Consider the following 17104-nt stretch of genomic DNA (forward strand, 5'->3'; position numbering starts at 1 on the left):
GTGATCTATAGATACTTGGAGGAGGGTGCACAGATCCATCACTCAGGGCTGAGGGCACCTGACTGGCCGTCACCTTCGGGGTATAGCCTGTTAGTAGTAGGGCCCAACAGAAGATGGAGGGTAGATCAGGTGCAGCGGCACACTAAAATGTGCAATGTGATTGCATCTGATCTGCCGACAGGCGTGGGGGCACCCAGATGGCTGGCACATGCCTGAGACTGGGGCCTGACAGCCCCAGCCTTCCCCAATTCACTAGCATGTGTCCTGAAGAACTGGGCCTCACTTCCCTTAGGTGAGCAGATCCAGTAATTTTGGCCGGCAACCCCACCCCGTAGCTGCCGAGACAGTAACTGCCCCTTATTAAAAAGGGGTTCCCCCACACCTCCCTCCCTTATTAAAATAGAGCAGATCAGGTGCAATCACATTGCACACTTTAAGTGTGCCGCCGCACCTCACTGCCCTCCATCTCTAGCCTGTCAGTTGCGAAGCCTAACAGAAGATGAAAGGCACATTAGGGAAAGCGGTACATTAAAGCATGCAATGTGAATGCACCTGATCTGTCATCTTATTAAAAGGGGCCTCACCTCTCAAAGAGTAAACTTAGTGGGACGAGTTCTTAAACAAAGTACTCAGCCTGAGTACTGGATCAGGCCTCTTAACAAGGAGTTGAGATCAAAGAGTAACTTAGGGTACGTTCAGTTCGATCCCACAGAATCGCTTTCTCAGGCTAAAAGCCAAAACATGAGATTTCAGGCAGCCTGTGATTTCGAAATCACGGCAATCCTCCTCGAGAATGAAATTCAGAATGATTTGAAATCATTTTGATTCCAAATCCCATGCGAGTTGAGGCACCCCAACGTATCCTTAAGTGGCATTCACAAGTGGCTCATACCAGACAAGTGGAGCCCTCATCCGCCCTACCAGTTCATTGATAAGAATATAACAAAACTACAATTCAATGTGGAACTAGCCAACCAGCTCAGGCGCTTAGATTTCCACATGCCATCTTAATTGCCTAGAACACTAGGCTAAAGCATTATAATGTGTGGGGCATGCTTAATTTATGCTGATTGAAATGATAGAACAACTAAGATGTGTAACCAACCCAAGAACATAACTCAACACCAAAGCCTACATTATCATTAAACGGTCAGCTATTGCATTTATCTTACAATAAAAAAATAGAAACAAAGGGTAAGAAGTAAAAAAAAAAAAAAGATCTAACTAACTTACGATATTAATACAATAAATTACATGAATGGAGAGGTTGGCTGGTTAATAAAAAGAGCTACCATGATTTTTGCTGTGATCCTTACATTATGTTTTCATCAGAATAATACAATTAATACCGATAATAGTCTTGTATGATCAAAATAATACAACTCTCTCTCTCTCTCTCTCTCTCTCTCTCTCTCTCTCTCTCTCTCTCTCTCTCTCTCTCATTGGCTGCCTGAAAGGGGCACACCACTTTTGCTCGAGCTTGGATTTGATGGTGAGGGAACCTAATTAACCACAATAAAACACTAGAGATTACTGTAATAGAATTCAAACAAAGAGAACCACATCATATTATCAGGTATGATGATCCAAATCATCACGCAAAGGAGGCATTGTTGTCAAGTAGGATGCAAGTAAATTGATCTGTGGTAGCTACGTTGGTGGGAAACAATAGTTGATGTTTGAAAATGAGCTAAGACTAGGTGGACCTGGAACTAGCAGGACCACCACCATGCTTAGAGAACATCACAAATACACCCACCCAGGTCGCCCGAGTGGCAGCAGGCCTGGGAAGAAGGTGCTGACCCCTTTGTCCCAGGTTAGACTCTCTCCAAGTGTGTGGGCGCCTTTAACTGGTTGGCTCCATAAGGGCTTGGGTGTCGGTTACCCTACTCGGGGTTAACCTCGCAGAAGGACGGGCGCATTATGCTACCCGGTTCTCAGTGAGGGTTCCTCATCATAAAAAAAAACATCACCAATCTCTGCAGGATCATTCCCCATATATAATCTTGGAGTAGACACTGGATAATGAACTTTCAAACTTTTGATGGACAAAAACTGGATATATGTTTCTAGATCTAGTAGATAACACTACAATTTTTTTTTCATCTTTTTTGGTTAAAAAAAAAGTTTTGAATAATAAGATTGTGATGTACATGTATGTCAGTAGTTCAAATATCAATGACTCATGATGTACCAAAATTTCATGATTGAAAATTTTATTTTTTCTAAGCCAAAATAACACGAACCAAGAGGTGATTCCTAGCAAATAAACAAAGTTAAGAACATTTGTCTTGTAAGATTGAGTCAATACATCGAACATCTATGATTTTCCAACTAGATAGCACATGTAGTTGACAACTGTACAAAATATACCCCCACAACTATGTCATAGAGACATGCCGTTTTAGCCATGTCCTTGGTGACATGAAATGGACACGTTTGAACATTATTTTAATATTTTTAATAGTTTTTTAATGCTTTAATTATATTTAAATAAAACTATTTTTTACATACTCAAATATTAAAAAAATATATATAAAAAGTTAAAAAGACCCATGTTCTCAATTCCTATTTTCCAAAAAGTTTACAAAACTCATACCCCACGAACCTATATCTTTGTGACATAGGCCCACAAAAACCATTCACACTTCTATGAATCCATGTAAAGTCTACTATTTAATTTGGGTAGGTTTTATTGCCACATTAATTCCCGAGCCATTGTCACTCAAGACAAATATTATCAGTATCGGTGCGTATATTGGTCTGTATCGGCCGATATGCATCGTATCAGCAGAAAATCGATATGCTGCAAGCCTGAATCGGCTATTTTTTAATAAATGTAAAAAAAAACAAAAATTATTTTATTGATTTTAACATGTGTCACGTTATGATGGACACGTAATAATTTTTTATTATAGATTTTTGGGCCGATAGAAAACGATTTACTTGAGTATCGGTATGATACAGCTGAATCGGTGGCCAAACGATTCAGGGCCGATGCCGATACTGACAACATTGCCTTCGACACAATTTGTGTGCAAGTGAACCAAACAAGAAAAATCACAAGAAGCATAGTTCTAAAAGCAACACTTTTCAAGCTATGGAAACATACCCTTGGTGGCACTTGCATGTTGAATTGACTAAAGTATTGTTGGTACTCTGCAAGAGTTGTGGGCTGAGTTGGGTTCAAGAGTGGGTCCAATGTGCCACTGACCGGCCCGGTCTCGACGCATAGTGGAGCCTGCATGTGGTGGCGGACTTCCAGCATAGGGAAGCTTGGATAGAGCTGGGCTGCACCTGGGTTCAACCCAGCCATGACTGGTGGAAATGGCATAACTTGGCGCATCGAACCGGCAAGCATCCCCATCCGCATAGCCATGCCCATAGTATCCATGTATTGGTGGTGGCTAGGGTACATCATGTGAGGCATGCTGCATCCCATTGACATCATCTGTTTCATTCATCATATAACAAACAAAATCACTTAATTATGAAGTAAAATAGCATGCCTTAAAACATTAATCCCTTGAATCAGTGATACCGATATTCAATCCATGAAAATGATGTGAGATTTTTATTTGATCATTCAATTTCAGTAGACAAAAGAATTCGTGGTCAACCGATAAAAAAACACTTTTCTTCAACTACATTTTTATCTTTTTTATTTCAAGATCAAACCACATTGGGCTCCACCTTGTGTGGCAAACCCTGAAAGTAAAATTGTCTCCCATATAGTAAAGTCGAACTGAGATCAGGTGCAATGGCATTGTACACTTTAATGTGATTGCACACTTTTGGTGTGCCGCTGCACCTGATCACCGACCATCTGCTGTTGGGCCCCACACTTGACAGGTTGTATATCAAAGATGGAGGGTGATCTGGTGCAGCAGCACACTAAAAGTGTGCAATCACATTGCAGTTGATCCTCGCTCACAGCTGACAGGCTGTATCCTAAAGATGGCCAGTTATTAGGTGCTGCATGCAGAACAAAAAAAAGTGTGCAATCACATTGCACCTGATCCTCCCCGGCCCGGTAAAGTCATGGGCACATCATCTGGTGGTTCAATTTCAAAATGTCCGGGGCCTCTGGACTCACCCTCTTCCCTAGTCATGAGGAACTCGACCATGGATCTCAACTTCTACATTTTAAAAAATATGCAAGTGTAACTACAGGAAAAATGGGATTTACTGGCGTAGTTTCACTGGCGCGACTTCTGGGTCAGCAATTGCGCCAGTAAATTATTTCACTGGTGCAAACTTTCCGCCAGTAAAACCCCTTTTTCCTGTAGTGGTGAATGTGAAGGCCACAATGGTTATTGTAATTACTTACAGCAGTGACATTTGAGAGCAGATCCACTGATTGGACCAAGTACCTTGCAAGGTTGGGAGGCGATTGAGCAAAGTATACTCGGCCGAGTACTGGATCTACTTTTCTCAAGTGGCGTAAGAGAAATTAATTCACAGGAAATAATAGTTTTTGGTTTTTCAAAAGGGTAGAGGAAGAACCTGCACTTGGAACTGCAGAGACTTCAGGTACTCGATAACCTCGTCCAACATTGACGCTTTGTCCGACTGCAAAACAAAAAAATGAAAGCAAAGATGAGAACCTGTAGGAAAAATGATCTGAGGATTTATTTTTTCTTCTTCTTTTCTGGATTTCGTCTCAGGAAGCAACTTAAAATCGTTTCGATATTTAGAAGGCGAGTATGGTGCCAAAGAAGCAGGGATGTCAAGGGTAGAATTGAGATCAGGTGCAATGTGATTGCACACTTTAAGAGTGATGCTGCACCAGATCACCCGCCATCTTCTGTTGAGCCCCGCAGCTGACAGGCTTTATCCCAAAGATGGTGGATAATCAGGTGCAGTAGCACACTAAAAGTGTGCAACCACATTGCACCTGATCCTCCCTCCAAGGGTACGAGTTGGGGTCGGATATCAACCCAAATATGTTTAATTAAATATGCTAGCAAATTGTACTGCGAGATGATCTCTCTCTCTCTCTCTCTCTGGCAAATTGTATTAGCAAATTGTAACACGTTTAACAGGTACAACGATGGAGAAATGCTCATCTGGATCTAACCCAAACTGATGAGACTCTCTCTCTCTCTCTCTCTCTCTCTCTCTCTCTCTCTCTCTCTCAAATATCTCATACCTCTCCCTTTTCTTAAAGAAAAAAGAAAAACTTAAGCATGGTTGGTCAGCCTCATGCATAACGTTCTCAACAAAATGCTTTTGTAATGCACACATTTTATGTATTTATTCATCTTATTTTTCAATAAAGATTTAACACAATATATGACCTTTCGTATGGATGGCCATTATGTTTTAATTTAAACATATGTTAAGCCAGATAAAAAGGTATATATTTATTTCTGTTATTTATTTAATTATATATTAAAATAAATTATTTATTTATTTGTCATAAAAATCTAATATAAGCATGATTTATCTAAGCCCAACCATATGGATGGACCGTTGAATATCTAGTTATTATAATAATCAAGCTTAGTTTCGATTTGAGTGATTTCACATTCAACAGGGACACCAAATATACATGAAACTGAATTTACTCGTTTACAACTTTACGTACCTACAAACAGGGCCTCTCACCTTCTATTCTGACCGGGCAGACACCTTACTAAGGAGTCAAAAAGTTCAAGTGATTGCACAGTTTTAATTAGTGTGCTGCTGCACCTGATCGCCCTCCATCTTGAAGATAGGACCTGTCAGTTGTGGGGGCAAATAAATGACTGATGGAGTGCAGAGACACATTAAAAGTGTGCAATCACATTGCACCTAATCCTTCCTCACCATGAAGGGAGGCACCCATCAATCATCATCAAACTGGTGGTCCAAATTTCCCACATGCCTCTTCATCTTGTGTTTTAGCATGCGCCCACGCGCAGCGAAAGATACATGACAAGAATGAGAGCGAGACCGTTCACATGTGGGCTCATGAGGTCATGTGGGAGAAAGCAGAAACGAGAGCCGATCCTGTAAGAGATAGCAATCTCACCCAGCTTTTACAACCACAAACCCAAACCCCACCCGTGTGGGTTTCACTTGTACTGAGCTGCTACAGTACAGTGGGGCTAATCTCACCCAGCGTTTTACAGGATCCGCTCTCAGCAGAAACCGCATGGGACCCAATCCACCATGATAGCAATGTGGGGCCCTCCCCCACCCCCCGGAAGACGAGGCGCTCTATGAGCCACATTTCTCCAGGTTGGCTCCATAGCCAGAGGGAAAACACGCCACGAGGTGAATGAGTAGCCTCACGCATGTCCCAGTCGGGTGCCCTTGAGCCCCATGAGGAGACCCACCCTCATTATCTCTCAAAGTTAGCCCAACCAACTCTCTCTCTCTCTCTCTCTCTCTCTCTCTCTCTCTCTCTCTCTCTCTCTCTCTCTCATATATAAGCACGTTTGAAGCAAGAAAAAAAAAAGTTTTTCTTATGAGAAGTTCTGATATGATAAGTTTTTCAAATGAAAAAATTTCACTTCTTTGTGTTTGTGTTGCATAAAAAAAAAGGCTGAAAAAGTATGAGAAATTTTTCCCTTGTTTGTGTGTAACAAGAAAATTAAGATTGGAAACTTTCTGTCTCCAATAAGAACAAAACAAAACAAATAAAACAGAAAACCAATCAGAACAAAACCCAAAAAAAAAAACAAAGAAAAAATGTAAAAGAGAACACCACTCATAGCTAAGTACACAGCATTCCCCAACCTATATGCATGTTCGTAACTTCCTCCAATTAACAACATTCTCATAAAAAAAATGAAGAATCCCAAGTAAAGATCTACATACCACCATTTTTTTTTTATAAGCAAGATGGGTTAGGCAGACTCTACCAGAATAAGAAAACAAAAGCTACAAGAGTGACATGAAAATATCATCCAACCATGGAATGATACTTACACCTTCATGACGTTGGAAGGAATCCAACGGACAGTAAATCTATTTCAAAAAGACTGGTGATCATTCGTCCTGACTACAGGTAGAACATGTGCTCTGACTATGTTCCAGTCACAATAGATTTGCTGATAATCAAAGGACTCATAACCCCAAGCTTGAATGGAATGGGCTAAGTTGTTTTTTAGTAATGTAAGATTTGTTAAAATAGTAATGCACTTCCACCCACATACAAGTTAACTGCCATTCATAAAACAGAAAACCCACAATTGAAAATGGGGAAAATGAAGCAATACGCCATTGGTGCTGCACCAAAAGAGCACTCGCAGTTGATGGGTGTCTGAGTTTCCAACAGAAACAGCAGAGGAGAGCAAGGATGCATGCTGATGCGTGTTGATACCCACAATCCAAGTAGAACCAGTAGAGACTTTTCCCCTTTCACTCTCTTTTGGAGAGAAACAAGAAACAGAGGTGGGTCGACCAGATCCACCACCCACCAGAGAGAGAGAGAGGTTTTGCTGGAAACAAAGGTACGGATGGCGTTGCAGTTGAGTCCCACCATAGGAAGAGAAATGAGGACTTTGCCCTAACCCAGACATTTTTTATATAGAGAAAATTTTCTTATCAAAAAATCAAATTTTTAGAAAAAAATCTCTCGTTTGGGACGGATAGAAAATTTGTAGATTTTTTTCTTCTACCCCTACTTTTCCTATTACTTTCTCACTTCCAAACGTTCCCTTTAATTTTTAATATGGTTTGGAATTTCCAAGCATATTCTATTACGGTTTCCCTCTGCTCGATTATAACTAATAAATTATGACATTTCAGTTTCTTTAAGATGACAAAATGAACAAAAAAATTATATTCATGATTTTTTTTGCTAAGAAATCACTGCTGATTCTTGGTGTTTCCGGCATCATTGCTGGTGGTCCCAGTAGAGGCTGTTGACCTCTTGAATGGAAGGCGACAGCGCCAAAACACCCCAAGGATTGGTCATTTGGTATATCACCTCATCTACTCCGGGGTGCTTCCTCATATGCAGCCAAAAAAACGACAGTCCAACAAGATTCCATGTGAAAAAAGTTTGGTACAGGAATTTACCACAATTCTTCCTGTTTGAGAGAGAGAGAGAGAGAGAGAGAGAGAGAGAGAGAGAGAGAGAGAGAGAGCAACACGTGAAAAGAAAAAACTACTGAAAATCTCCCAAACATCCCTATCCAAGAGACCAAAGACCACGTGAACTCCCATGCGTGTATAGTGTCCCAAGGAATCGGGCCACAGTTGCAGGACATGACAGAGCCCGAGTAACCCTCATCCTCCACATATTTGATTTGCCAAAGCAGCATACTTGTCATAATTGCACCAAAGCATGAAAGCTTTCAATTTCACTCTCTCTTTTTTTGTGGGTATGAATGCTTACCTTGTTGCATCGAGGCAATAGTTCTTGTAATGCTCTCATCTTCTCATTGATCCTGTCTCTCCTCCTCTGCATCAGTCAAAGAAAACGAAAGGATGGTTGGTGATGGATGACAGAAAAAACAAAGTAAATATGCAGAGAATCCTATATATTAATAAGAAAAAAGGCTACCATAGGTAACCTTTGTAACCTATATATATCTCCCAAGTTAAAAGTTTAATATAAATTTGCCATTTTGGTTGGGCAGGACAAAGACATCATATCAAGGCCACATGAAGCATTGCTCCACCAAGACATTATAAATATATTGATGTGGAATTATCGTGGACTTGCCATATGTAATAATACAAAGGTAGTAAGTACAATGTGTTTTGGGAAGCCATGTGAAAGACTATCACCAAAGTTGGTGAACTCCATTATTTCCACTATAGACAAACTTGTTAAAGTGCAACGCTTTGATTAATAATTGAGACATGAACTTGTTCATAACAAGGTGGTGGCAAAATATATAGTACCTCTAGAAATGGTTTGCTAGAAAGGGAACTTCTTTGGGCAAGTTAATTATGGTTACAAATGCTTGTAAATTGGACATAAGATAACATACATCTACATCTAAAGATAATTGCAGGTCTAACCAAAACCTTACTTGCTAACAAAATCGTAATAGAGGATCATCAAAAAATTAAAGGAGATCGATCTGCGCACCCTTTCTGAGAGATTATGGATCTCGGTCACGCGATGTCTTCGCTCTGTCGTTGGTCTTTTAGGTTCCTTTGCAATCATGGATTCATCGTCATCGGCATCGGCATCCTGCATGAGAATTTTGATCCTTCAAAAATCACCAACTGTATATACACAACTTCAAAAAAAAAATTTATTGCTTAATTATCTTGTTATGACAATTAAGCATGAATTTGATGACATATTCTCCTAGTCCTTGCTAGAATTAACCAATAACCACGATGCCAGCAGAACCGCCCTTGCATGGTGAAAAAGAAGTACGTATACATCCTTGCATGGTGAAAAAGAAGTACGTATACCTCCTTGTGATGTAAAACGAAAAAAAAATGTCGTGCGATACAAAGTATAACAACCATTCATCTCAAAGATGGACGGCGTGCAACATGAGTTGCATAGCAATGATGGTTCACATTCACATATCACTTACGTATAAAAAGGCATATTACACCCCACAAAAGAGGACTGATCGATTCGGCTTATATTTCAAGAATGCATATTATTTTTTTTTAATATTTTATCAACATGCATGTGTCATCCCCTAGTTGAAAACTGGGCGATTCAGATCAATTCATGTCAGAATCGGAATTAGCCGAGTCGATACCATCATACCGATACTAACAACATTGATTTAGACGCACCATGCACACACACACATACACACAATTTTATGATAATATAATCTTGATTTACTTATATTTAATCTTCAAAAGCAAAAACTAAGGAGACAGATTTTTGGTCAGCTTTGAAAATAAAATCTTATGTTGTATTGGATATGACTACACCTGCTAATGCAATAAATAAGCTTGCAATTAAATCTAGCTTTTGGTTTCAGAGGCTGGATCCATGAAATCAAAAGATTATACCAGAATATGGAATGTAGGTAAATCTCTGATACATGCATATATACATCCATAACATTAAACTGCACATATCAACTTTAGTAATTATTGATCCGTGTAACTGATTGAAATGAAAACATTGCTAAAAGCAACGGACATACTGACCATTTAAAAGTGAAAAAAAAGAGTAAACAACTTCAAGTTCAAAAAGTTAAAGTGATTTTCTAGCTCCAACAACATAACTTTTTAAAAATGCCATTACTTTTAAAGGTGTTTAATTTGTTCATTTAGTTTATATATATATATATATATATATATATATATATATATATATATATATATATATATTCGGTGATAGCTGTCTACCACTTTTATGTACTACAACCAATCTACTGAGTTTTTTTAAGGGTTTTTTCATGTTTTCCTTAGATCTGACGATATAGATATGATCTACATGCTTGATTTTATAGGAATCAACTCTTAGGTTGTCCAATTTCAACAAGCAGGCATGATTTTATAAGGTTTAAAAATCAGCAGCTTAAGATTTCATAAATATTTAAGGCTTAAAAATACATTTTTTTATCAAAAAAATGTGATCCAAGCTCGGACCTTGCCAGCTTGTCCGAAATGACGTGCTTATGTCCTTAGTGATATTGTGGTCGTTTTAGAGTTTATGCTTGTATGGTGAAAAAATGGGTTAATATTTGCTACTAACAAGATTCAAAACTATTAAGTAGAAATCACTTTTCATTTTTTTCTTGGATTTTTTTTTTTAGATCCAGCCTTATGGATGTGATCTACAATGTTTGTTTAGTAGAAAATGAGCTTTGAATCACATGATGGGCATGTAAGCATGTTTTTTAAAAGTTTCAAAAATAAATGGCAAATTTGTGACCCAAAAAATCATATTTTTACATAAAAAAACACTTGTTTGCTAGTAGCAGATGTATTCAACTGTTTTGGGGTTGTTTTTAGCAACTCTGACCCTGCAGATGTGTTAGGCATGACCGATTTGCTAGAGAACAACACTTGGATCATGTTTTTGATAAAAAAATGTGATTTTTTAAGCCTTGAATATTTATAAAAATCTTAGACTGTCGTTTTTTAAACCTTATAAAAACTATCAGTTAGAATCAGACGATCCTATAGTTGATTCTTATAAAATTAAGCATACAATTGGATTTTTAAAAAACATGAAAAACCCTTCAAAAACCTGATTGGATGGCAGTAGGGTAAAAAAGCAGGAGGATATATATGAAGAGAGTAATGGGTATGTGCTAAATGGGGTTTTCAGCTTCTCTGTTCTTTTTATGCAGTTTTAGCCCTATCAATGTATTGGGCATGATCAATTTACTAAGAATCCACACCTGGATCATGTGTTTTCGATATATATATATATATATATATATATATATATATATATATATATATATATATATATATATATATATATATATATATATATATATATATATATATATATATATATATATAAGTAATAGCTGCCTATCATTTGCAATATGGATTCAGTTGTGTTTTGAACCCTGTGCTCATTTGGTTAGGTGATCGGACCTATACTCAGCCACACAAAACACATAAAATCACTAACACTAACACTAACACGTTCACAAATCGCCAAGTGCAGCAATTTTCTGTGTAAAACACAAAACACCATATCATCGACTCACTCGTGGAGTAGAGTAAAACCGTAACGAGCCTAAAAGGGCAAAGCCGGATATCCGATAGGGTCCCACCCGAAACGGAGCTTTGATCCTAAAGACTGACTGGAGAGAAACAGAACCGAGACGAACCTCGCCATGGCTTTCCGACCCGTCCGATTCCCGAGCCTTGCGCTTCCGATCCCTCGTCCCGGACGATACGAGCGTCGTCTCGTGCGGCTCGGACGAGCTCCACTCTCCATCCTTGCTGCGTTCAATCGTCCTCGTCTCGCTTTGGAACCCCGATACCCTCGACTCGGGGCAGTACGGCCCGAGGTTTCCAACCGGCGGCGTGTCGCAGGAGCCCACCACCGTCGATTCGATCCCAACCCCGTCCGGGCACCCCGCACCGAGTCCCAACCGTCTCGGACACGCCACGCCCATCAACCCGGCAGGCTTGGCGAAGAGGGAGAAGTTGACAACCTTCGGCCCGGGCTTCAAGGAAGACTCGGACACCGCGTCTCGGGCTCTCGGAGGGTGCATCGCCCGCCGAGACGCCGGCTCGCCGGTCGTGTCGAACGCCTGGCCCAACTCCGGCAACCTAGTCGCCTGAACAGGATGGTTCCGGTGGCCGGTCGGCTGGAAGAGGTCGCGGTAGAGGGCGTCGTCAAGCGGATAGTGCAACCAGGAGGCCATCTCGTCCTCCTGGATGAAGGGCGGCGGTGGGTCGGCCGACCCCAGGGTGGCCTCAACGGCGGCGGACTCCGGCTGGCCGTGCTTGGAACGGGTGCCGAAGAAGGAGGCGCCGTCTCCGGAGAAGGTTGCCGTGAAAGCTCGGGGGGACTTCTGGGTGTAGGTTTCGGTTGCCAACCTCCCGTCTCGCCATACCAATTCCTGCACTTCGTTATCATCTCTGCGAAAAAAACAAACAAACGATTCCCAGCATCACAAAACATGAAGAAAAGATGGTGGTGGTGGTGGTGGTGGTTGAAGAAAAAAGGAAAGAGTGGGGGTTTTGTTAGAGTTAGGTGGAGATATTGAAACTTACGGATGCAGTCCGGCGGTGTCCAGGATGAATTCCGGCGAGAAAGGAACTGGGTTGCCGTTGGTATGACAAATTGGTACACGGTTATTCATTCTCGACCATAATGTTCGGTGTTACAGAGAGAGTGAGAGAGAATGTGTGTGGCGGTGGGAGGTCGTTTTAAGGTGCAGTCCAGAGAGAGAGAGACCGAAATTTCCTTTATTTTTTGTCCTTTTTTTCATTTTGTTTTATTTTTTCTCGCCAGCTTTTTCTTTAAAGCAATTTTTAAGAATGGCACCCAACTTTTTTGCATAATTCAAATATACATCATACGGATATCACAATTGAAAAAATTTATAAAGGCCAAAAATATTACTAAACCATCCAATAATTAGAAACTCTTCATCTTACATGCCAACTCCGTCTTGAGTCTTATGAGTTAAGTGGGTTTTGATATGATATCAACTTCCTCCAAATTTTGATTAAATTTTTTTTTTGCTAGGCCAAGGGAAAAAACCACATCACCTGCCTCACATCGGTGGTCTCCAGTTGGTAAAAAAACCTTAAGGTCCTCCTTGCTCATCAGGGAGTACATTTAGTTTCAACTTTACAGCAAGGGAGGCTCTCCGTGGGTTTCGAGCTTGTGACATCTCATCAACTTTGATGACATTCACAAGTGGCTTCTACTAGATGAGCGGAGCCCTTGTGGTCATTCTTTAAAATATACTGATATTTAATTAGATTGTCACCATCTCGACCCCCACAACAAATTGCCTCAACTTGCAGAAAAGAAAGTTCTTCGAAGGAGAAGAGAGAAAAATTAATGAAGTTTTCTTTTGAAAGGCGCAATTAATGAATTTTTAAAGGTTGCATCTCTGAGATTTTGCCATAAATTTAATGCCAACACTGCTTAGGGGTTTAAAACACATATGTATTACAAATTATGCTAAAAACTTGGATGTTAATTTGAAAATGACCCTTTTTTAAAATATTTGATTCTTGATTTGTTTGTTCTGAAAATAGGGGGAGGTACTTAATTGAAGGCAGAGAAATAAAATAAGGATGTCAATAGTCAAGTGACAGTGATGACAATAACCCCAGCTTTTTTTTTTTTTGAAAGGCAAGGCTGGGGTTAGGCAGACCTCTACCAGCTATCTCTTAATTAGCCCAATGTGGCAGAGGGATTCGAACCTGGGCCTTTAGCTTGGCACATGACCCCGCCTACCACATGGGAATATGGGATACCACCTCGGTGGCTTTATATGTAGCTTTGATTGGACATTCACAGCTGAGAAGATGTTTTGTGGGACCCACACGTGTGTTTTTGTCAGAACCATGGCCCACATGAACGCGGCAGATCATGGCCGTTGATTTCATGCAAATGTGTGAGAGACGAGCTTGCTCTCTTAGCCTAATAACTTGCTCATACAAGCATGATTCCCTTCCATCTAAACATAGTATAAATGATACTAAAAGTTAATAACCTGGATTGAATCTGTGTCGTTGAGAAACCTATCTCAATCATAGCCCAAAACTGTGCAAAAGAGGCCTTCATGGTTCAATCACGTATTACATTTTACATCAAGTGTGGAAGCTGAGCACCATCTAGCACATCGGAGCAGATTCAATGTTCGGGGCTGAACACCTACATTAAGAGGGATCCCTACGCCTCGCTCCTCCCCCGAAGATCAGGTGAAATGTGATTGTACACTTTTAATGTGTTGCTGCACCTGATCGCCCTTCATCTTTGGAATACAGCCTCTCAGTTGTAGGGCTCAAAAAATCATCAAGGGTGATCAGCTGCTGCAGCACACTAAAAGTTTGTAATTACATTGCACTGGATCATGTCTCCTAGAACATGTTTGACTCTAGCTTAGCATGTATGGGAACCAACTTTTCCAGTGATTAAATCCATCACAAATAAACATTGACTAACCCATTTCCAGTGATTAAATCCTCCTAACCATCTATAAAGTGTGGACAGTATTGATTTTCAATGTTGCAAGTCATGTTTGACAAATCAGACCCCATAGATGTGTTCAACATGATACATTTGCTGGGGATCCACTGTTGGATCGTGCTTTTTCAATGAAACGCCGTGATTTTATGAGCTTTAAAATTTATATTTTTTTGAGAAAAAAAACTCCTGAGCTATTGATTTTTGAATCCTTGTAAAATCCTGCTCACATGTTATAATAGGATGGTTCAAAAGCCATTTCCTACTAAATAAATCATTTAGATCATATCTGCAAGGCCATATTCTAAAAAAACTATTGAGAAAATAAACATTTGAGACTGTTCACACACTTCTACCATTAAAAGAAACCTAATATATATATATATATATATATATATATATATATATATATATATATATATATATATATATATATATATATATATATAGAGAGAGAGAGAGAGAGAGAGAGAGAGAAATGTGATACCTAAGTTAACCAAAGCCAATGCAGCAGGCTACCACGAGTACTGCGGTTGCAGCATTAAGTTCTATAGTCTTATTAACAATAAAATGTTGATGTTGGATCATGCATCTGCTTTTAATACATTAGAGTGGCAGATTTAAAAGTCATGGATAAAATTACAGAACTAATGCTCAAAGGGATACCCCATCACCTAGATCCAATGACAAACGTTTAAATTGCCGAAACAACATACGGCAGCCAAATTCTTGAGAGAAATTGAAAATTGTTGCATTTTTTCAAGCATAATATCAGCAAAAATAGATAAGTTGAAATTAAAAAAAGAATTATCAGAATATCTAAAACATAATAATTGAAAATAAAGAGCACCCCTTTCCACACAAAAAACATAGCTGATAAAAAATGTAAATATTGCGATAAAAACATTATATTTACATGTCAAAGAATTCATCATGATATTTATGAAAATACCATGTTTCAGAATATTGCTGATATTTGTCGCACTGCTGCCAATAATGCACACAAGGAATAAGTCCCTAGAAATAGAATTGGAAGCATGTGCATGGCTCAAGCCTTCTAAATATTGGGGATTTTAGTGTGTATAAAATCATGTGGACCTGGATCACCACAAGCACTGTTCACTGGTATGATAAATTGGCTTCAACTTGCTGATGACAGAATGTTGAAACCATATTTTTTTATACCAAAAAACATTGGCCTCAAACTTACAACATACTAAATATAGGGACAGCATGTGTACATGTATTACCTACTCATTGCAATTCTATACAGAAAAAAAAAATATTCATGATAGCCATATTCAATATATATGCAAACTGAAACAAATACAAAGGCCACTAGATTTCAGACATAAATCTCCCACATGGCCCACTTCAATTCCTGTCAATCATCCACAGCCACAAAGAGAAAAGCACATCAACCAGAGCCTTGAATGTTGTGCACCACAGTGGTGGGCCCACGCAAGACTGGTGTCATATTTTCTGATAAGCACCACATGCCATGCTCCCCACTGAAGATCCCCTAGAGAAGGTTGTGTCCCACCATGCACCAATGATAGGCCACCTTTTCATACTATCATAATCATCATATGATTAGGCACTTGATAACCTGATAACGAGCTGTTAAAAACTGACCAATTAAAAATTTATCAAGTTTACAACTGGTTTTTTTAGAAATTCACAAAAAGCTGCCTTACTTACTAGGTATTTGCAATAAGATACCCAATTTCAAGCTCTGTGACAAATATCGCGAAAAATATAGCTGATATATGTGAGAAATTGCCTGAAAGTTTAAAACAGAAATTTCTCACGAGATTGTCAAACTGTGACAAATATTGTGATATTTATATTTTTTAAATATTTATCATGAAAACCCCTGAGATTTTTATTTTTAAATGTGTTTTATTTATATTTTCTTATAAAAATTGTTTTTTTAATTTATTTTATATTCCTGAGATTTTGCCAAAAGATGAGAGATTTATGAACATTTTTAACTTTTGGCACTATGCTTTCAAGTGTTACATATGAGTTACCGGCTTTATCTAGACGCATTTCAAATACCCACCTGATGTGAAATTTAATGTTTTTGCCATTTTGTGATATGATAAACCAACTCATGCTCTTTCTTTAAATTTAGAAGAAAAAAAACAATAGCATTGGAATTTTTAGCCATTTGGTTTAAGTAAAATAAGGGCAATTACTTATGATTTTATGACCAAGCTTGTCTTTTAAAAAAATGAACAAAGCAGTCGGCTGGATGTAATAATGCAAAGTTGAGCAGCTTTTTTTAATAGGTAATGATTCATCTGCTTTTTGTAAACTGCTCTTGCTTTTTTACACACTTTTTGCATACCAGCTGATTTGATCAAACTTTGGGATCCTACACAGGATTTGCCACAAGAGCCATTCTCTTGTTTTTACCCTTATACCACTACTTTCATCCAAAGTCCATACTCTCACTTCCTCTTCCATGCCCATATGATACAGTAGGTTTGAGCCTAGTGTATGCTCTTCCTCGTGACAACACGCAGAGGGGGACCTCAAGGATTTTTACCA

The 17104-nt window shown here is 39.1% G+C and overlaps 1 protein-coding gene across 1 annotated transcript; it reads right to left on the reverse strand.

The window, feature by feature from the left end:
* Positions 1–1267: 1267 nt before the first annotated feature.
* LOC149813750 (transcription factor PIF1-like) lies at positions 1268–12848 on the reverse strand. Its single transcript, XM_089990908.1, has 7 exons — positions 12616–12848; positions 11721–12480; positions 9035–9139; positions 8333–8398; positions 4507–4572; positions 3113–3451; positions 1268–1502 (listed from the first exon to the last, which is right to left on the reverse strand). Exons 1-7 carry the CDS (start codon positions 12702–12704, stop codon positions 1440–1442), a joined length of 1488 nt encoding a protein of 495 aa, XP_089847034.1. The 5' UTR covers positions 12705–12848; the 3' UTR covers positions 1268–1439.
* Positions 12849–17104: the final 4256 nt, after the last annotated feature.

This window comes from Nuphar pumila, chromosome 16 (genome assembly GCF_984573655.1).
Source record: "Nuphar pumila chromosome 16, dmNupPumi1.hap1.1, whole genome shotgun sequence".
NCBI classification, from domain to species: Eukaryota; Viridiplantae; Streptophyta; class Magnoliopsida; order Nymphaeales; family Nymphaeaceae; genus Nuphar; species Nuphar pumila.

Excerpts from the sequence above, each read along its gene's own strand:
- LOC149813750 (XM_089990908.1), bottom strand. The coding sequence starts at position 12,704 with ATGAATAACCGTGTACCAATTTGTCATACCAACGGCAACCCAGTTCCT. Across the intron at positions 8,399-9,034 it reads TCCATAATCTCTCAGAAAGG|AGGAGGAGAGACAGGATCAA; the intron begins GTGCGCAGATCG and ends TGACTGATGCAG. Across the intron at positions 1,503-3,112 it reads ACATGCAAGTGCCACCAAGG|GTTCCCTCACCATCAAATCC; the intron begins GTATGTTTCCAT and ends GTGGTTAATTAG.